This window comes from Lontra canadensis, unplaced genomic scaffold (genome assembly GCF_010015895.1).
Source record: "Lontra canadensis isolate GAN:19392208 unplaced genomic scaffold, GSC_riverotter_1.0 scaffold10, whole genome shotgun sequence".
Lineage (NCBI taxonomy): Eukaryota > Metazoa > Chordata > Mammalia > Carnivora > Mustelidae > Lontra > Lontra canadensis.
Genome location: NW_022631004.1, coordinates 16449165 through 16471158, shown reverse-complemented (window position 1 = coordinate 16471158; position 21994 = coordinate 16449165). Strand labels below are relative to the sequence as shown.

At 39.1% G+C, this 21994-nt stretch overlaps 1 protein-coding gene across 7 annotated transcripts in view; it reads right to left on the bottom strand.

Moving 5' to 3' along the window:
- The window catches only part of MSRA (methionine sulfoxide reductase A), a 419310-nt gene that overhangs the window by 99568 nt on the left and 297748 nt on the right, over positions 1-21994 (bottom strand). For all 7 annotated transcript variants that reach the window (XM_032855725.1, XM_032855726.1, XM_032855728.1 and 4 more), the window contains one exon: positions 9437-9543. In XM_032855725.1, coding sequence (XP_032711616.1) covers positions 9437-9543 — 107 coding nt within the window. The remainder of the gene's footprint in view (positions 1-9436; positions 9544-21994) is intronic.

Genomic DNA, 21994 nt, shown 5'->3' with positions numbered 1-21994 from the left:
CAGAAGAGGAGGAAGCAATGTGACCATTGGGGCAGAAAATGGAGTGATATAGCCACATGCCAAGGAATGCTGGGGAGTCTGCCTCTCTAGCTGCAATCTAAAAGGAGTAGAGTCAAGAACAGATTCTCCCCTAGAGCTTCTGGAGGGAACACAGCCCAGCTGAATCCTTGATTTTGGCCTAATGAAGCTGATTTTGGACTTCTGGTCCCCAGAACTATGAGAATATGAATTTCTGTTGCTTTGAGGCACCAAGTTTGTGGTCATTAGCTGCAGTAGCCGTTTGTAATTAAGAGAGGGACAAAAAATCAGAGATGTGGCAAATGAGTAAAAGGAAGACAGTTTCATGTATCAACTACTGACTTAATCTTGACAAAATGGTGTTTTATGCTTGTGACATTGAGCAATTTCTTCTGTCAGGGGGGTTTGCAAGATAGGCTCTGGGGTCAAGAACACTGTGGTTAACTCAATAATGACTTCCTCCTGGTATATAACACATACTAGACAAAGCAACAATTCCTCAAACCTCTAAAATCGGTCTCTTTGTGGCAACAGAGAGTCTGCATAAGACTTAACTTTGAAATACAAAGAAGTATAAAAGCATTCATTATGATGTTCACTGTATATGTACAATTTTCTATGAGTGACTGTGGTTCTTACCCTGAGTCCCTAGACCTCTAGAAGTTCTTGAGTTTTATTCGAAGGTTTGGAGCTCTGAGTAAGAATTACATGTTAATTCTTGGATATATCATAATAATTATGCCCTCTAACTAGAAGATGTCTTATGGGATGATGGCAAAATGACTATTTGGAACCTTGTAAGCCATGATAAGGAGTTGGGATTTCATTCTAAATGTAGCAGGAAGCCATGGACAAGTTTAACACAAGACAAGGACATGACTGGAATTAGATTTAGGATGTTGCTCTGGCTGCCCCATGTGGGCAGATGGTAGTGGACAGGTACACAGCCCAGTGGCATAGGAACAGATAATGGTAGCCTGGACTATGACAATGAACATGAAAATGAGAGAGACTTAGGCACAGTGGAGACATACTGGAAAAGCAGAATCTAGGTTAATCCGATTAACTGGAGGGGAGAAGTAAGGGAAAAGGTCAATCAGTGATGACTCCTAGGGATCTTGCGTAAGTAAGTTAAAAGAGAGCTGGGAAGGCCAAAATGGTGGTGGTGGCAGGGGGAGTTGTGGGGCTTGCTTATGGGAGGGGGAAGGGATGGAAATAAAGTCTCCAGTTTAGGAAATACTATGTTGATAAGTAAGGGGAATTAACAAGGCAGGCAGTAGAATATGGGGATCTGTAGTAGCACAGGTAGGTAGGTTATTTGGAAATGAAATATCTCTCTCCCTCTCTCTCACACACATGTACACACACTGAGCAACCAAACCAAAATTTGCCAGGGCTTAACTGCAGGGCATGGGGAGTCTGCCTCTCTAGCTGCAATCTAAGGGCTTTGGGAAGAAAACTAAACAATCAAAACTGAACAAAATTCTAGAATGAATTTAAAATTTGGGGAAGAAAATTAAATAATCAAAGCTGAAGCAATTCTAAAAAATGCTGTTATGATCCAATCGCTGTATCCGTTTTTTTTTCAGTGTTCCAAAATTCATTGTTTATGCACCATATCCAGTGCTCCATGAAACATGTACCCTCCTTAATACCCACCACCAGGCTCACCCCTTCCCTTCCAAACCCTCAGCTTGTGTCTCAGAGTCCACAGTCTCTCATGGTTCGTCTCCCCCTCCGAATTCCTCCATCTCACTTTTCCTCTCCATCTCTCAATGTCCTCCATGTTCTTCCTTATGCTCCACAAATAAGTGAAACCATATGATAATTGACTATCTCTGCTTGACTTATTTCACTCAGCATAATTTCCTCCAGTCCCATCCATGTTGATACAAAAGTTGGATATTCATCTTTTCTAATGGAGGCATAATACTCCATTGTATATATGGACCATATCTTCTTTATCCATTTATCTGTTGAAGGGCATCTTGGTTCCTTCCACAGTTTGGCAACTGTGGACATTGCTGTTATGCACACTGGGGTACAGATGGCCCTTCTTTACACTACATCTGTATCTTTGGAGTAAATATCCAGTACTGCAATTGCAGGGTCATAGGGTAGCTCTATTTTTAATATCTTAAGGAATCTCCACACTGTTTTCCAAAGTGGCTGCACCAACTTGCATTCCCACCAACAGTGTAAGAGTGTTCCCCTTTCTCTACATCCTCTCCAACACTTGTTTACTGTCTTGTTAATTTTGGCCATTTTAACTGGCGTAGGTGGTATCTCAATGTGGTTTTGATTTGAATCTCCTTGATAGCTAATGATGATGAACATTTTTTCATGTGTCTGTTAGCCATTTGTACTGTATACTGTTTTTAATCTTTCATTTTGGGTACTTTAAAATGACACTATATATATAGAGGACAGATGACAATCTGTTAGATAACTGAAATTTAAGATAAAATATGGTAAATAACTTGGAGATTATAGTGATGTTGAAGATACAGATGAATGGATGGGTGGGTGGATGAACAAACAGGGAGACTGATAGAGACAGATTTTAAAACACTATTTTATATTTGGGACATGGTGGATAATTTAGCATTCATCCAAAAAGGTTACCCAAAGGAAATGTTGTGTTTGTTCATGAAGTTTTGAGGAGCTGGGAAGGAGATAGGTAATGTGATCAGGAGAAATATCTTCAGACTTAGTAATTCTCTATCAGATTTCAAGAAAGAAGATCTATCAGTAATCAAAACATTTGATTCCTAAAAGAGGAAGAGTTGCATTTTCAGTGTATAAGAATCATATCTGAACACCCACCTCCCCTCCCAGAGGCCACGATTCAGTTTAGAATATTAGAAAATATCATGACAGGTTCACTTGGGAGGTAAACTGTCTACAGTTGATAATCCAAAGGCAATTAATGATACATTTGATTGTCTCCTCCAATTAATACCATATGCAAATAATTCCATAATAAAACTCAGGAAAAAAATATGAAATGCAGTTAAGATTACAAAGTCTTTGTCCAAAGTCAAAAATACGCCCGTATGTTGTGCAAAAGTCTCTAGCTCACCAAAGACATGATGTAGCTGTCATATTCTGTGAACAGAATCCAGCACTTCCAAGTCAATGAACCCAGTGTGAGGTTTAATTTTCACTCTGATCTTCTTCTATGAGGTTTTCTGGCCTCCTTTAATCTAAATAAAAATTAGCAAACTTCTTCAGCCATTTTTCCTTTCCTAAGGTTGTTGGTGAGCATGGTATCTACCACCCAGCCAACTTTGCAGAAAACCACAGTTTAGATGGAAAATCACTTTGGGTTTCTGGCTCATCAGCAGTACTGCACATCTAATTAGCTCAACAATTGGTCCCTGTGATAAAATCAGCTAATTTTACGTTCAAATGGCTGCTCCGTGGTAAGCAATACTGTCACTCTCAACTCCATGTATAAAGAAGTTGCTGAAGAAGCTGGTTACTAGGGGGTCACTGGGGGCAAACTAGTGAAGACTATTAAATTAGTAACTTAAGTCAATGTTACAGTTAGTGCATAGGGGTCCCACCAGGGCTCAAGATGAATTCCCAGAATGTAATGACAGGGCCAGAAATGCCAACTCTTAACGGGGAATGAATTATCTTCAGAATCTCCCACTCTTAGAAATAAATCTATATGTTTGTGAGAAAATTACAAGGTCCTAGACCTTAATCTAGTATTGTTAAGAAATGACTCTCCCTAGATTAAAGACTTCTGTGGTTTCAGGAATTTGTGCAAGCCTGCCCTAGGTAGAAAACCTAGGAAAGTCCATTCCAGGAATCACCTCTTCAGCTTCCCCCTCTCTTCTCCTTACCTGTTAAGGCAACTGGTGATATCAGAACTCTCCCTACTTTGTGGCATCTATTAGAAACATTATTAAGGTATTTTTTTAAGGTAGATGCAGAAGCACAGATCAACTTGTTTATGGTGTAAAAGCTACTTATCTCTCATAGGCTTTGCAAATTATTGAATTTTTTTGATGTGTATATTATCAATTATACCAATTGAGTGGATGGTTAGAAATTTTTACAATTTTTGAAACAAGGAACACCTGAATGCAAATAACTTTACATAAATATACAGAGATACATACATACCTCCATCTAATTATTATGCCTATACATGTATATAGATAAATATAATCAGAGATATAGAAATGATTTTATTTATATAAGGGGCTTAAAGTAGTAATTAGCACATCATAAGCTCTCAGGCTGCTCTGGTATTACTGTGCTATCATCATTATCATTATTATGTAGCTACATATATACTATATGTAAATATATAAACTACACATGTAATGGTGTATTATTTAACTATCTGGTTACAGCTGGATGCCTGCTAAAAAATAAACTTGTCCTTTTCTTTCTCTGCTCTAGAAGAGGCGCCAGAAGGTCACTAAATTCTGGTAGATCATCCTTGAGGCACTGGAGTCAGTAGGCTGCCTGGAAGGGATGGGGCAGTGGGGGTCAAGGATGCTTTGCAGAAGGTTACATCAGCTGCCTCTTGTGCACCAGCTTAAATCCTCTCAGCCTCACCTTTCTCTCCTCCAGCCACCACTGCAGTGCTCTGCTCTGTATGGACTCTGTTTAGCTTTATGCAGGTGCAACCCTACACTTCACACCCATGTGGTGTGCCTCCTGCCTCCTGCTGCAGGGACACAGTCTCCTAAGTCCTCACAGTGCCACCCAGAAGGACAGAGTGAACCCATGGGGAATGGCACCCATTAGACATGGGTTTCCCTTCTTCTCCCAGAATGACTGGTCATTTCAGAAGGACCAAACAATCCATCACTGATAGGACAGACCAACGTATATTCACTCTCCCTCCTTCCTTTTCCATGTCGTTTACCCCTGCCTCCTCACTCCATGGCACCACACTCCCAAGTTAAGCCCTCACAAACAAGCCTTTGTCATAGGCTCTGCTTTCCATGGGACCTGGACTAAGATAAAAATGATAGTAGTCACCCCTGTGCAAGGGCACAGTTGGCCCTACTGCTCACCAGGGAAGGTGAAAAAAGGCGGGACTTTGTTCTTTGGTTCTAGAAAAGGAAAATGACTTGTCCTCTCATGATATGGATCTGCAAAGGGGGGTAGGAGACAGTAGTACCTGGTGCTCAAAGTGGGACAGAAAGATAAATCCTGACCCAGGTCTCCTTGGCAAAGACTGTATCAAGAATGTAAGACCCCTCTGCACTTGACTGAGCTCACCCAAGGGTCCCTTGAACTGTGGCTTTCAGCATTCAGCTTTTTATAGTGGTAACTGAAAGGAAAACTACTTGACCTTTAAGCTGCGTATTTCCAGAAAAGAAAGCAGGGGAGCAGTTCCTAGTGTAGCACCTATGATGGCCACAAGGACTGTGCTCTATGGCGGCCCCATGCTCTTGCAAGAAGCCAACATAAGAGTAGAAGACTTGGAATCTTGAGTGTCCCAGCCAGGAAGCCAGACTAACATGCCCTGTGCCTGCTGCAACATGGGTACACACACCCCTTATGGACCACTGTGCTGTCTAATCAGGTAGCCACTAGCCAAATGTAGCTATTTAAATAGACAATTAAATTAATTAAAATATGATAAAACACTCCGCCACTCAGTTGCATTAGCCACGTTTCAATGTTCAATGGCCAGAAGGTGGCCAGTGGCTACTATATCGGAAAGGGCAGAAGAGACCACTGCCATCATGACAGAAAGTTGTATTGGAGGTGCCACTCTGAAGTCAGGACTCAGGATTTTAGTCAGTTAGCCAGGAGACCCAACACAGACTTACCACTCACCTATCAGGGGAATGGAGGGCCGTTTTCATTTATGTGGTAAAATAAAAGAAATACAAGAGTATTTGTGCTCTGAGTTGGTAATAAAGCACTTTTTAAAAAGATTTATTTATTTATTTATTTATTTGACAGACAGAGATCAAGTAGGCAGAGAGGCAGGCAGAGAAAGACAGGGAGGCAGGCTCTCTGAGCAGAGAGTCTGATGTGGGGCTCGATCCCAGGACCCTGAGATCATGACCTGAGCCGAAGGCAGAGGCTCAACCTATTGAGCCACCCAGGCGCCCAGTAATAAAGCACTTATGTGTGGTTACGTTAACAGCAATGGATATTTGGATACTGGGGGCAGAGGAGACCCCAATCTTTATGGCAGTAAAGACTTTACTTTTAAAAACCAAGCAAAACCATGTGTATGTATGTATGTATTTAATTCCAACATACTTAGGTATGAAACACCCAAAAAGTATTTGGTTAGAACAACGATCTAGAGTATAAGATTAACATTCCCCAAACCTATAAAAATAATGGAGAAATTATTAAAACAGTTAATTACATTTAATACCTAAATTTTAATTCTTGTGTGTATCAGTTATCTAAAATCAACATGGGTTCCACTCAGTGCAAATGGTAAGAAACTATACCGGGATAGAAGTCAAAAAATTAGGTATAAGTTAGCCTCTTCATCATCATAGGGAAGACACTGACTTTTGAACTTAAAATGCTCATTGTGAACACCAGAATGTCATCCCCTTTGGTCATATTCTAGAGAGACAATATCCTTCTCCAATCTCTTAGCGTAACTGTTGGTCCTTAAGAGACTGGATCATAACACTAGGCAATTTACATATAGCATTAATCACATGTCATTTTCCGTATTATTCATTACTCACATTGTCTTTATAATTAAATATAGTGAGATTAAACCAAAGAGAAGTGATTTTTCAGTTCTTGCTTGGGGCTGATGCTCTGCCGAGCTTAGCACAGCATCTTGCCTGGTGTAGGCACTTCCCTACCCACCTCTCAAATGTTGGTGTTCCATAGGTGCTGAGCCTTTTCTTCTCATCTCTTATCATTTTTCCCAAGTGACTGTATCAGCAACTAGGACTTCATTTACAAAATACAACTCCCAGTAATAAGGGCTACCATTTGTGGAACACTATGTGCTAGGCTCTGTGCCTTACAAGCATTAACCGAGTCAACAGTCACAACAACCCTGCCTGCAAGGAAGAAATAGCCCACATCTCCTCCTAACAATCATCCAGATGCCCAGGTCAGAGGTCCCTTAAACCCCACATTTCCAGACTTAACTTACTTTTGCCACAAATCTGCCTTGGTTCCTCCATACCATCACACAAAACATTGCAAGCCAGAGACATACAAATCACCCTGGATTCTTCCCTCTCCTTTTTCTCTACTTCCAGTAAGTTCCAAATTCTACTACTTTTACTTCCTAAATATCCCTGCATTCCATGCAGACTGGCAGCACCCTAGATAAGGCTTCCATTACTTCTTGCCCAGAGTCCTGCATCAGCTGTCCAACTCATTGACCTAAATCTGGTCTTTTTTTTCTGTAACCCCAGTTACTCTACAAACTAAACCTTGTGACTCTGGGCATCTGAAATACAGGGATAATAATGAGGTCTTTCTCCTTACAGGTTTGCGTGAGTTAAATGAGAGAGTTTTCTAAGTGTCAGGTAGTTGATAAAAAGTTACTTAGCTGACATATGAATTGAGACAATTTGATGCTGGAGGCTACATGCTTAACCATCACCACATATGCCCAGGGGAGCCCATCATTATCAACTTCATGAAGTTGTCATGAAAAGTCATGATGAACAGAGACATGAGAAAGGAACATTTACAGTGAAAAGCTTTTGAGAATGGCAATATAAATATACTCCAATTACTATAAAGTTTTGTAGCTTTAACAATAAACGCTATCTTGTGGTTTCTGTAGGACCACTTAGCTCGGCACCTCTCACTTGAGGCCTTTCATGGGGTTGTAGTCAAACTGTGAGCTGGGGTTGCAGACTCATCTGAAAGCTTGAGTAGGGCTGAGGGGCTTCCAAGCTTGCTCATGTGGTTCTTGGAGGCCTTCATCCCTTGCCACATGAACCTTTACACAGGGGGCTGACTCACAACATGGCAATTGGTTTCCTCCAGGGCAAGTGATCCAAGAGACAAGAAGAGAGGGCCCCTACTATGGAAGCCACAATCTTTTAATAAACTCATCTCAAAGTAACATCCCACCATTGCTGTCATTCATGGGGAGTGAGTCATTAAATCCAGCACATACTCAAGGACAGGGGTTTACACAAGGGCAGAAACCATAAGAGCCAACCCAGAGGCTGCTTACTATAAGCACCTAAGTAGACATCACAGCCCTGAAGGGAGGGGGTGTGCTGAGAATAAATGGTGCTCTATCAGCATTTCCTCTAGTCTTCTCTGCTTTTTAGAGTTGAACAGCCCATGAACTTCATGCCCTGCTACTTTTTATTGGTAGATAACACTCTTGTCTTGGTCTCCTCCTCACTGCCATCTCTGCCACCATGGAAGATAGGTTGAGAACCCACAGACTGCTGGGAACTATTAAATGTCAGACTTTTTTCATAAATCCAAAATAGATCAGCATTATAGTAGCTACTGGCTCTACTGTTAAGCTTAAATTTAAGTCAGGAAATATAATAATACTTAAATTTAAACATTATCACAAAGTTCTAAAAATTAAAGCAATGCAAGTTATTTTTAAAAGAACCAAAGCTCTATTGAAGACCTTTAAATATAATACAAGTTAATAGTAAAAATAATTATTTCATGCTATTATATCTGTATTTCTAAGAAGTATTTTTATTATAATTCAATCCACTGTTACTAGCAAGAGACAGTGAGTATTCTGGGTTGAACTGTGTACTCCAAAAAGTGTAGATTGGAATCCCAACCCCCCAGTATCTCAGAATGTGAGCCTATTTGGAGATAGCATCTTTATAGAGGTAATCAAGTTAAAATGCAGTCATTAGGATGGACTCTAATCTACTATGACTGAAGTTGTCATAACAAGGAGAAATTTGGACACAAAAACTGACAAGATAGAGGGAAGAGGATGTAAAAAAAGATAAAATGAGAAGACAGCTATCTACAAGCCAAAGAGAGGGGCCTGGGCCAGAACTTTCTGTGGCAAGCCTCAAAAGGAACCATGAGTCAAGCAGAGCCAGCACCTTGGTTTTGAAATTCCAGCCTCCAAAAACATGAGACAATGCATTTCTGTTGTTTAAGCTGCCAGTCTATGGTACTTTGTTATGGCAGCCTGAACAAAGTACTATACAAAGAAGGAAGAAAAAAGTGAGATTTAGTGAAAGAGAGGCAGGGAGAAATAGAAGACTCTATGTCAAGACACACATCCATGTGGATGAGATGACTTTCACAAGAAATACACAAAGGCCTACTCCTAAAATCTCATTTAGCTTATTCATGGAGCAGAAGCTGACAGATATTTCCAAAACAGTATAAATGGACACAGTGCCAGCTGAAAACAACCAGATTCTCCTTCTACAGGTGGGGTCTGACTGGTAGGGGCCACCAGAGGGAGTCCAGGAGCAAGAGGGGACCCTACCTTCTGGTAGTCTTCTTTGGACTTCAGGGCTACATCCATGTGCTCGGTAGAGGTTGGATAGATGGCTGAGCGGTACTGAGTGCCATGGTCATTGCCTTGTCGCATACCTGGGAAAGTGGAAAGCAGAAAGATTACTGGAGTGGACCAAGCAACAAGGCCAGTGTCACAAGTTTTCTATTATTCGTGTGCTGCTAAGTTGCTTGGTGGTTTTTGTTTTTATTTTTATTTTTTTCAGTTGAAGTATGGTTGACACACAATGTTACATTTGTTTCAGGTGTACAACTTAGTGATTTGACAAGTCTTACCTTAGGCTACACTCACCACAAGTATACCTACCATCTATCACCTTACAATGCTGTTACGACACCTTTCACTATATTCCCTGTGCTATGCCTTTTATTCCTGTGACTTATTCATTCCATAACTGAGAGCTTGTACCTCCAGCTCTTCTTACTCTTTTTCACCCATCCCCCACAACCCCTCCCCTCTGGCAACCATCAGTTTGTTCTCTGTATTTATGGGTCTGCTTCTATATTTTGTTAGTTAGTTAGTTTTGTTTTTTAGATTCCACAAATATGCAAATTTGTTTTCCTCTGTTTTACTTATTTCACTTAGCATAATATCCTCTAGGTCTATCCATGTTGTCACAAATGGCAAGATTTCATTCTTTTTTATGGCTGAGTAATATTCTCACACACACACACACACACACACACACACACACATCTCCTTTTTCCATTCATTCATCAACAGACATTTAACATTGTTTCCATATCTTGGCTATTATGAATAGTGCTGCAATAAACACAGGGGTGCATATACTGCTAAGTGCTTGTTTTAATTTCATCTTGACACCACTCTCCTTAAATAAGCACACAATATATCTGTTTTTGCTTTATTTTAATTATAAGAGTTATGTTTGAACTTAGGTAAATTTATCATAGGTCTTAGATCACAGTAGATACTCTACAAATATGTATTTTTCTATGCAGATATTTAAATCATAACCTACTCTAGTTTTCACTTGTAAAGCACTGGGTTGTCCATTTTTTCTTTGGATCTTAATGAGACACTCTGTGTGGCATGTACTGTGGTCCCTCACATAGTAAATAAGGAGATGGGATTATATATGGGTAAGCACCTGCCTTACTGCTTGGCACAGAGGAGGTGCCTATAAATGACTAAATAATGATATTCAGTAAGTTTGAAGAGCTTGCCTAAGGTCATCCACCCAATTAAGGGAAAACCTGAGCCTTACAGTTAGCCCAGTCACAGCTGCTAAAGTATATATCCCAATCAATTTCTAACTGAATAATTTCATCCCCAAAGTTTAACGGGCACAGGCTTAAGATAGATCTCCTATAGATCTCCATGCTGTGGTCAAACAAAACTCACATGCGTTTACTGCATCATTCAAGAATCAACTTCAGTTTTAACAAGTGCCCCAAGACTCCTCCAATAGAAGATATAATCTTCCAGAAAGAACATCTTTGTACTTTCAGATGTTAACATCCATGTGAATTACCTGGGGATGTTGTTAAAATGCAGATTCTGGTTCTGTAGGTCTGGAGTGAGCTTGAGTGAGAGTCTGTATTTCTAAACCGCCCATGAGTGGTGCTGACCACCAGACTGCACTTTGAGTAGCTAGGGTTTAGAGTCTGTTCAGATATTTTCAAGATTCTTTATAATCCATCAGCAACAATTTTAACTCCAATAATGCAGTAAGGAAAACCTGAATCTTCCAAACTAACATTCCTGAGGTACCCAATGTACAGTACTCCTTCCACCTCCAACCCCATTCCCCCAGGAGGCACACACTTTTTACTGAACTCCTCCTATTCAAGACTTAGTTCAAGCATCTTCACTCCACATAAACTTTCCCGAGTGCTCCTTATAGCTGCGACAATCACTGATCCCTTTGGCAGGTCTCTCTCTTAGAGATTTTACTGTACTGCATTGTTACTATGTGGTTGTCCCTCTTTCTCATCTGTGAGCCTTCCAGGGGACAGAGCCTTACAACCATGGAAACTGGTATAGCATCAGACAGATGGATACCCTTCCACCAATATTTGTTGCATGAAGGACATATAAGTTTATATCTCATGATCCAAGGCCCTGCAATCAGTACTAGAGTGCAAATCAATCAATCAAAGTGCTTTTTACCTTTAAATGAAAATATAAATTTAAATGTAGATAAAATAATCCTTCTTAAGAGCTCTAGGAAAAAGCTACCAGTGAGCTAATATGTTTGACTAGTAGAGGGAAGTGCAGTAGCTAAAGACACCAAAGGTTCACTATGTCAGTTAATGAATTGACAAGCTAGAATTCATGATCAAAACTAGAGTCTAAAAATAGAGGTTTAAATAACAAACTAGTAGGATTTAGCGTCAAATCATAGGCTATCTATGGTATGTGCATGTGTACTTATGCATACAGTGAAAGGGTGTTTTGGTACCTGTACTTATTTGTTCACATTCCAGATTGGTTGACTTCCTAGAAATTCCATTTTCCCACCTTCAGAGTCCCATCCCCACCTTGACACACAAAGGTCACATGGGGACTGGAAACTAATTAGTGGCTTAAACAGCCAATACCAGTGACACCAAAATATTAATTTAATAATATATAATAAAAAATAAACCAGCCCTTGTCTCCAATAAACACTGTATAATACCGAATTAGCACTGTATAGTACCAAATTAGAATATCTATTTCATTTCTATATAAGCTATGTGTTCACTTAAGTACCATAATATTATGATAATGTACAATATGTATTGTTACAGCACAAATATTATTTATAGCCTATATTATATAGGTATTATAATAGTATATTTATTAAGCACTTAGTATGTGCCAAATACTTTGCCAGGTGCTAAGGATACAGCAATGAATAAAAGCAAACCCTACCTTCACAGAGCTCACATTTCAGTGTAATTTAAGAAACTGGAGAAATATGCTTCCAGAATGGCACTTTGGCAATATTTTTTTCTTTACCTTCTTCTATGTTCACTCTTTCACTAAAAAGTAAGGCTTTTCTTGAGTGACTACTTTCCATCCTTTTGTGCACAAAGATGTGATGGTAGTATTAGTGTTCCTTCTGAAAACATTCTCTAAGACACACATCCAAAAGATTGCTGGATGGCTGATTTTGAGGAAAATCTGACTCATCTCCATTTGGTACAAGATGCAGAACAGTAGGGTCTCTGTGTGGAGTTGTTTACACCTATTCAAGTTCCCTTTCTTTTGGAAGATGAACTAGCATGTGAGTTAAAGAGAACAGGCAGATGTTATTTATTTATACTTTTCAACAAATTTTGCTAAGATTCCATATGACTTGTACAGAAGACATAAATATCTCTGTGTTTGGATGAAGGTCCTTGACTTATCATAGGATTATGAGAAATTGTTGCTTATGAATAAAAACTAATTTTTAGCAAACAAGATGGGAATAATTAAGAATCATTCCAAGGAAACTGTCTAATAGTGGGTTCTTCTACTGATCGCATTTTCTTAAATAGTCTGGTAGAAGAGTGCACAATAAAACCTCCAGATTTACATCTATATTCAGAGCCTCTCTTGTAGTGACATGACAACCTAAGGGGTAGAAATATCCGAGAGGTTTCACAAAATTGTGTGGTTGGGCAGAAAAGATACATATGACTGTCATTTCTAGGCAAGTATATAAGGCAGTGTATTTCTATAAAAAACAATCCATGATTCTTTATGCAATTGTGGGGTATACCACTACTACAATCTGAGATGGGGATTTATGAACCCTTCCCTAAAGCCATGATTCCCTTGAATTAAATTCTAACTTGATCATCTTCTAATTGTTATACTACAATACTGATAGGGTTGCTGTCACTGTTGTCTTTGTCTTCTTTGTACAGACTTGGGCTGTCCCCAGCTCACCCTGGACGGCTATAAAGAGAAGTAACATAGTGGGCATTATCCACAGCTCTGTCCCAGACTCCTTGCACCAACCCAAAATGACTTCCCATCAGTTGGAAAGATGAGAATTATTCACATTTTGTAGCCACCATCTTCAAGTCTTACAGATTTGAATTTACAGAATTGACCTTCTGATCCCAACACTTCTTGGATATTCTAACAAAACTGACAGCTCCTCAAGTCAGAACGAATCACACTCTCTTAGTCACTCTGGCTAAACCTCTGCCTACCTGGAAAGAAGACAAGAAAATGTTAAAGAGATACAGTAGGGGATAGAGAGAAAACATCAAAGTCTTTATTCAGATATCCTTGAATTTTGAGTGACACTGGATAAGGCACTAACCCTCTGGTATATTCATGAATAACAATGTTAATTTGACTGAATTTTTTTCCATCAAAATTCACCCCAAGGAGAAGGTATTAATATCTTAAAACAAAACCATATGCACATTTCCACCTGTTTGTGTATGTGTTTAGTTGATTCCAACGCATGTACCTTTTGGTTAACTGATGAAGAGGCTTATTAAGTGGATGGGAGCTTGAAATTTGGAAACAGATGGTTCACTGGGAAATATGATTTGATGCGCAACAGATTGAAAAACCCATAGAACTATGGATTTTCTGTTCTCATTATTTTTAATACATTGCATTTACAGATGTTTAGCGTCATTAAACTTTTCACCATTTCTTTATGTTATACACGCAAAACAGTAATTCACATGTGAGGAAAACCTGTTCACTAAATCTCTTATTAGAAGCCTAGGACTCAGAACTACAAGACCTTGTTTTTAAGTCTGACTCTGTCACTGACATGCTTTATGTAAATTACCTAGTTTCTGAGCTTCAAACCTCATTTGTAAAATAAGGATTATAAGGACCTAAACTATAGGCTTGTTGTGAGGAGTAAATGAGATGAAACCTGTAAAGCACTTTGTTGACTCTAAAAAATTATGTGGGTGTTAAGTACTTTAAACAATTTTTAATAATCCTGGAATGCTTCAGAATAACTAGTTTGAAATAAAAATAACAAATGATGTCACACAAGATACTCTAGGTACAAAACTTTTCATCCCCTGAAAAGCATTAAATAATATTCTTCTCTCAGATGCCCACACAGTATAGGTCACATAGAAAAATCCAAACAGAGAATCAAAATCCATTTTATGTGTGTAGAAATGTACTAGTTTTTAACTCTTTATTACATTTTTAGCAGAATTATCTTCTGATTAAAATTTTAGCTCTGCTAATCTCCATCCCAGTTCTCTATTTCAATGGAAAACAAACCCAAGAAAAGGAAAACTCTTTGAGTGAATTTTCTGGCACCTGCCCTTACCCATGAAGAGTCTTTCAAACCAATGTCTCATTCTTGATCTCTTATCTGAAGTTTAGAAAAATCAGGCCTTTTGGGCATTAATCCCAAGAAAGAACCTGGAAATCAGTGTTCCAACCCATGGAATCGCAAAGTTAAATGAAATGTTTGACTGTTACACCTGATCTAAACAGCCTTTATAATGTTGTTATCAAACAGGCAAAACTAACCAAAATTGCACTGTGAAAAGGACCAAAAAATATCATGAGAGACAGAGAATCCCTACTTGTCTTTCCTTCTTCCAAAAAATAAATACATTCCCTCTACTACAAAGTGTTCACAGAGCACCAGCTGTGTGCTCAGCACTGTTAAAGAGCCCAAGAAAGAGCCCAGAAAAGGGAAAAGGGGAAAGGGATGAGCTTGACTCTATACTTCACTGTACTGGGTTTTTGCCAGCATTTCCCCTCACCTTGCAGACAGCTGTCATTAGTCTTCAGATTAGCCCTGTGAAGTTGGTATTCTCAGCTTTCTTTGACCCAATGGAAGCTGTGAATCAGAGACATTACGTGGCCTGCCTGATAACATAGAGCTGGTAAATGGCCACGCTATGATTTAAAACAAGATTCACCTGATACCAAAATTGATGCACAACAAGTTAGAGCAAAACAATCAAAGATAATGGAACAAAGTGTGCTGTAGGTGGTGCATCTGGAAATGAGCATCACCACCTAAGGTCCAGAAATAAGAACAAGTTTGCTGTGTGCTGAAGCCTGTGAAGAGACAGAGCTGGGTTCTGCCTAGGGGTCTAGAAGGAAATGAAACTTGTTCGTTGAGCATGAGGCCACACAGGAATCTCGACAGGACATCCCAGGGACTAGATATGTTTGGAAAGATCAGTCTCAAGGAAGCCACAGAATTCCATAGAATCCTGGGGAAGCTAGTCTTCAAAAATCCAAAACTCTCTTTCATATAGATTCAGTAAGTGTTGCAAAGTTCACTGTGCCCTCCACTTGGCTTTGGAAAAACTGAGAGGATGAATTACTGACACTATCTGGCTGTCTTCCTCCAGGAAAGCAAGCAATGGGCCTGCTGTAGTGAGTGAAATGAAAATAACTGGCTGAGAAACAACATCTTGTGATGAACCTTCTCCCATAGCACTCTCTAAACGAAATAATAAGGACTGGGCTTTGAGCCTTCTTGAAGAGGACTGACCTCTTGGCATCTACCAACTGTTTGCAATTTTCCCATCCACCTTCTTCAAAGAAGATTTGAAAGGGACAAACCATCAGACTGTTCTAAGATTTCTCTCTTCTTCTCTCTCTCTCTCTATCTCTCTCAGCAGAGCCACAGAAAGCACTGGAAAACAGAGAAATGCTTAATCTGTAATGAAGCAAAAAAGATAAAAGTTCATCTGCTCAATGGGCCTTCTAAACCTTAGCTCATTTTTGGATACCAGCCCTGTTCTATACCTTCTAACTGGAGAGATGAAAAAACATGCTTGAACATGGGAATTTTAAAGGGAAATTCACACTATGACTTGTTTCAAGGTGATTACTTTTAGAAATTCCAGGACTCACCAGCTGATAGTGAACATCAGGGCAAAGAAGTACACATTTATAAGGGCCTGCAATTTCTAACTGTGTTAGGGAACTTCAAGGGAATAATAATCTCATTAGAGGCTCGCTGTGTTGGTTGCATAGACAGGGTGACTGCTACCAGGAAGAATCCATATTCTTCTCTTCTATAGACAGTTGCTAGGGAAAAAATGGATCCTGACCCATAATCAGGTTTTGTTGTGAGACAGTTCTGAACTCTAATTTCAGCTCTCCTGTTTGCTAACTGTGTAATCTCAGCCAAGTTATTAGACCCATCTACACTTCAATTACTTCATTTGGAAAAATTGGGGTGATGGTACATACCTTGCATAGAAAGAAGCTCAGTAAACATAACTCCTCCATCCCCTTGTGATTTCTAATGCAGAAATTCAAGGAAGAGACTTTTTCAACGTATTTCTTAAGAATTTAAAAATTTCTCAGGCAATAAAGAGTTGTTAAGCATCCACCTCAGTCCAGGAATCTTGCTAGGACTTCAGCTACAACACATACCAAAGAACCTAATCTCTGTCTCAAAAAAATTCTACAATGTATCATCAAACAGATATGCATGCAGAGAAGCAAGATGTGCTCATTATGAATGAACAGAGATCCATCTAGAATCTATGTCTCTTAACCACTCTGGTCTCAGTGGAAATCAAGGATTTGGGTTAGATCCTTTTAAAAGCAGTTTTATTAAGGTAAAATTGATATACAAGAAATGGCATGCATTTAAAGTATACAATTTTATCAGTTTTGACATGTATACACACAATGAAACCACTGCCACAATCAAGATAATGAACACCTCCAAAATATTCCTGTGGCCCATTTTAAATCTGTCCTTCCCACAACTCCCAATCCCTGCCCTAAAGCCTCAGGCAAACTCTGACCTATATTCTATCATTCATTTAGATTCATTTGCATTTTCTAGAATTTTATACAACTGGAATCATATAGCATGTACTATTTTTTGGTAACTCAACTATGTTGTTTTAAGTTCAGTACTTCCTTCTCTTTATTGCTGAGCAGTGTTCCATTGATTGGATATCCCACAATTTATTCATTGACCTATTGATGGACATTTTGGTTCTTTCCAGCCTTGGGCTATTAAAATAAAGCTAGTATAAATATTCATGTACACATCTTTATATGTACATATGCTTTCATTTCTTCTAGATAAATACCTGGGAGTGGAATGGCTGGTACACTATTGTTTAAGACTGTCAAACTTTTTCCAAAGTGGTTGTAATATTTTATATTACCTGCCAGCAATGTAGGAAAACCCGGTTGTCTTATAGCCACATAAACACTTGGTACGGTCAGTCCTTTTAATTTTAGCCATTTGAATATATGTGTAGTAGTAGCTCACTGCGGTTTTAATTTGAATTTCTTAATGCCTTATGATATTGAGCATTTTTCATGTGATAATTTGCTATTTGTACATCTTCTCTGGTAAACTTTCAAATATTTTTCACATTTTTAAATTGCATTGTTTTCATATGGTTGAATTTTGAGTTTTTTATATACTCTGAATACAAGTGTCTAAACAAATATATAATTGGAAACTACTTTCTCTCAGTTGGGTTTGTCTTTAATTCTCTCAGTGACTTTCAAAAGCACAAATTAATTTTGATGGAATTGAAATTATCAATGGTTTCTTTTATGATCAAGTTTTTGGTGTTGTAACTAAAATCTTTATCTAACCCAAATCATGAAGATATTTTCTTATATTTACTTCTAGAAGTTCTATAGTTTTAGGTTTTAAAATTAGAGAGATGACTCCTTTTACATTTTGTATATGGTGTGAAGTACAGATTGAAGTTGTTTTGGTCTTCTTCTTGTTATTGCTGTTGTATTCTTTTGTTGTTGCTTTTTTGCAGAAGGATATACAATTGTCCCAGCATCATTATGGAAAAGATTATCCTTTCTCCACCATATAGTCTCTTCTCCAAGACTCTGCTATGTTTGCAAAGCACTGAATTTCTATGTATCTTATCATCCTCAATATATACTTATTATTTTGACTCTAAATAGTAGATTATCTTTTAAAGAGATTTAAATCTTTAAAAGTCTTTATATTTAGTTAAAACGTAGTTAACATTGTTAGCACTCTTTATTCCTTTGTGTAGGTCCATATTTCTAGCTGGTATCACTTCCTCTATGCTTGAAGAACTTCTTTTCACATTCTCTAGCTCAGGTCTGCCAGTGATGAATTTATTCAGCTTCTGTACATGTGAAAAAGTATTTCTCCTTCAATTTTGAAAGATATTTTCACCAGGCAAAGAATTCTACTATGACAATTCTTTTTCCTTTCCCGTACTTATAGATATTATTCCACTGCCTCCCTCCTACCATTGTTCCTGATGAGAAATCTACCATTTCTCATCTTTGTATCTTTGTTCCTCTATGAAATTCATCTTTGTATGTGGCTACTTTTAAGATTTTTCTCTTTATCACTGTTTTTAATGATTTGATTATTATGTGTCATGGTGTAATTTTCTTCATGTTTCTTGTGTTTGATGCTCATTTACCTTCTCAGATCTACAATTATACAGTTTTTGTCAAATTTGGAATTTTTTTCTGACATTCAAATTCTTTTTAACTCAGACATTATAATTTTCATCTCTTGAAGTTGGGTTAGATCTTTTTTAAAAAAACTAATTTATTTATGTATTTGAGAGAGAGAGAGCACAGAGAGAGGAGCAGAGGGGGAGAGAGAAGGACAAGCAGACTCCATGCTGAGTGTGGAGCCCAACAAAGGGCTCAATCCCACAACCCTGAGATCATGACTTCAGCCAAAACCAAGTGTAAGTCACTTAACTGACTGAGCCACCCGGGACCCTGGGAAAGGTGTTTTTTTAATATCATCCACCCTTCTATTTAACATGCCCAATCTTTCCTGTTGCTTCTTAAACATAATGAATATAGTTTTAGTTACTTTAATTCTTATTGCTAGTGCCATTATCTATGTCAAGTTTGGGTCATTTTCCATTGATTGATCTTTCCCACTACAGACAGTATTTTCCTGTTTGTTTGAATGCCTGGTTATCATTAATGGATGCCAAAAAATATGAATTTTACCTTGCTGGGTGCCAGATATTTTGTAATCCTATATTTATGCTCATATTCTTTGTTATGAAATGAGGTTAAGTTACTTGATAAAAGTATCCTTGAATTTGGGGTAAGATGGTGAAGTAGGAGGACCTAAGTTCATCTCATCCCACATATACAACTAAAAAAATACTCACATCAGTATCAGCAACCCAGAAAGCTACCTAAAGACTGACAGAATAAACTGTACAACTAAATGTAAAGAAGCCACACTGAAGAGGGTAGAAAGGGCAGAGATGTGGTGGGGAGCTAAAGGGACCAGGCCATCTATGGGGTGAAGAGGGGGTGCCAGGAGCCTTGGGCAAGGAATGGGGGAGAAACAGACCCTCATACCAATGAGCCCATGCAAGGAAGATGAATTAGGCTTTGAAAATTAGAGAGGCTGAATTCTGTGAGTTCTTAAAACTAGTAGGACTTAAAACTGGGAATTTTAAAAAAATCAGCAGGCTAGGCATTGGGAGAGCTGAGAAGGTAAGAGGAAGCTGAGTCCCTGTCCTTAAAGAAACAGCATGACAAACAGCACACAGAGATACAGAGTAGAAGTAACAGTTTAAAAAACACCTGTGGCATACAAGAAGAATTATTTACTAATCTCAGAGTGTGTCCCAGAGGGGCAGTGTTCACTGAAGGAATTCTCTAGGAACAAAGGAGCTGGCAGGTGCCATCTTCCTCCTCTGCCCCCACGCAAGCATAAATATATAGCCAACTGTAGGAACTGGCATGGCACCAACATTCACTACCTAACTTGCTTTCACCAAGCCCTGTGTCCATCCCTCCTACCCCCATAGCTTCCACAGTCTGCAGATCTGCCCTTTCCAGTCATGGCTGCCTTAGTCCCAACCCTGTGGGTTCCTTTCCCCGAGAAGACTGGCACACATTATTAAAACTGTGCACCCAGCCCATGCATGCTTTGCAGATCTGCCCTGGCCAGTCCTGGTTCTGGTGGGGTGGCAACAGCAGGACTCATTTCACAAGCAGGCCAGCATGCACATTGTTCAAACTGTGCCCCACTCCTGTTACCCAGTCTCAGCAGTGGCAGGAGTGGTACATTCCCCCTTGCTGGCATGCAAACCTTGTGGGCACCACTCAACCCACTCCCCTTCAATCTGCTTTTGGTCAGAGCCCATTCAAACTGAGCTACAAGCCTAGCAGTGTGCAAGCAGCCCCAAAAGGGTCCAGCACCACTCCAAAGAGGCTCTGGCCCTGGGATTAGAGGAATAAAATCACACACAGCAATCAGACATTGCAGACAGTTGGTGTGATTGCAGGGACCACCCAGTAACAAAAACTTCTCAGGGAACAACACAGGGAAAGCAATCTGCAGTTTGGTGCTATTTCATCTCTGGCAAATGCCTGATCTGATTCAACTCAAGCCCAAGGCAGCCCCAGATCATCCACTAATACCACAGGGATCAAACACTGTCCACAACAGGCAAAGAGAGCCACTGAAAACAAACGGACTGAAGGAAAAAACAGCCAAGACACAACAGCGGGGTACATATACAATACACCTAAGAGACACCCCTGAAGTGCCAGATTCCGGTGAACAGGAGACATTACACTTCAAGGGACTACAGGACCTCTTCCTAAGGCCATTACTTTCAAGAGCAGGAGATGTAACTGAATTTCCTAACACAAAGCAATGAACCAGAGAGTTAGAGAGAATAAGGAGACAGAGGAATATGTTCCAAATGGAAAACTGGACAAAACTACAGCAAATGATCATAAAGATACTCACTGGCCTTGAAAAAAGAGTGGAGGATATAAGTGAGACCCTTAACACAGAGATAAAAAGAAATCAGAGATAAATAACACAATAAATGAAATTAAAAATACACAAGATGGAACAAATAGTGGTAGACAAAGCAGAAGAATGAATTAGTGACCTGGAGCAGAAGAATGAATTAATGGAAGCAATCAAGCTCAACAGGTGAAAGAAAAAAAAATGTACAAATGATAATAGACTTAGGGAACTCAGAACCCCCATCAAGCATAATAGCATTCATATTATACAGATCCCACATGAAGGAGAGAAAAGAAGACAGAAATTTTCTTTGAAGAAATCACAGTGGAAATATTCCCAGGGAAGGAAACATAAATGTAGATCCAGGAGGCACAGAGATCCCCCAACAAAATCAACCCAACAAGGTCCACATCAAGATACATAGTAATTAAAATGGCATAAGGTAGTGATAAAGAGAGCATTTTAAAAGCAGCAAAAGAAAAGAAGACAGTTACCAGAGAAACCCCATAAGACTATCAGCAGATTTTTCAGCAGCAAATGTGCAGGCCAGAAGAAAGTGGTATGACATATTTGAAATGCTGAAAGGAAAAAATCCGCAACCAGGAAAACTCTATCCAGCAAGGCTATCATTCAGAAGAAGGAGAGATAAAGAGTTTCCAGACAGACAAAAGCTAAAGGAGTTCCTGGCCATTAAACTAGCCCTACAAAAAATGTTGAAGGGGATTCTTTGAGTGGAAAGGAAAGACCATAAGTAAGAATAAGAAAAGTAAGAAGCACAAAAGCAGTGAAAATAAGTGTATCTATAAAATCAGTCAAGAGACACACAAAATAAAAGGATGTAAAAA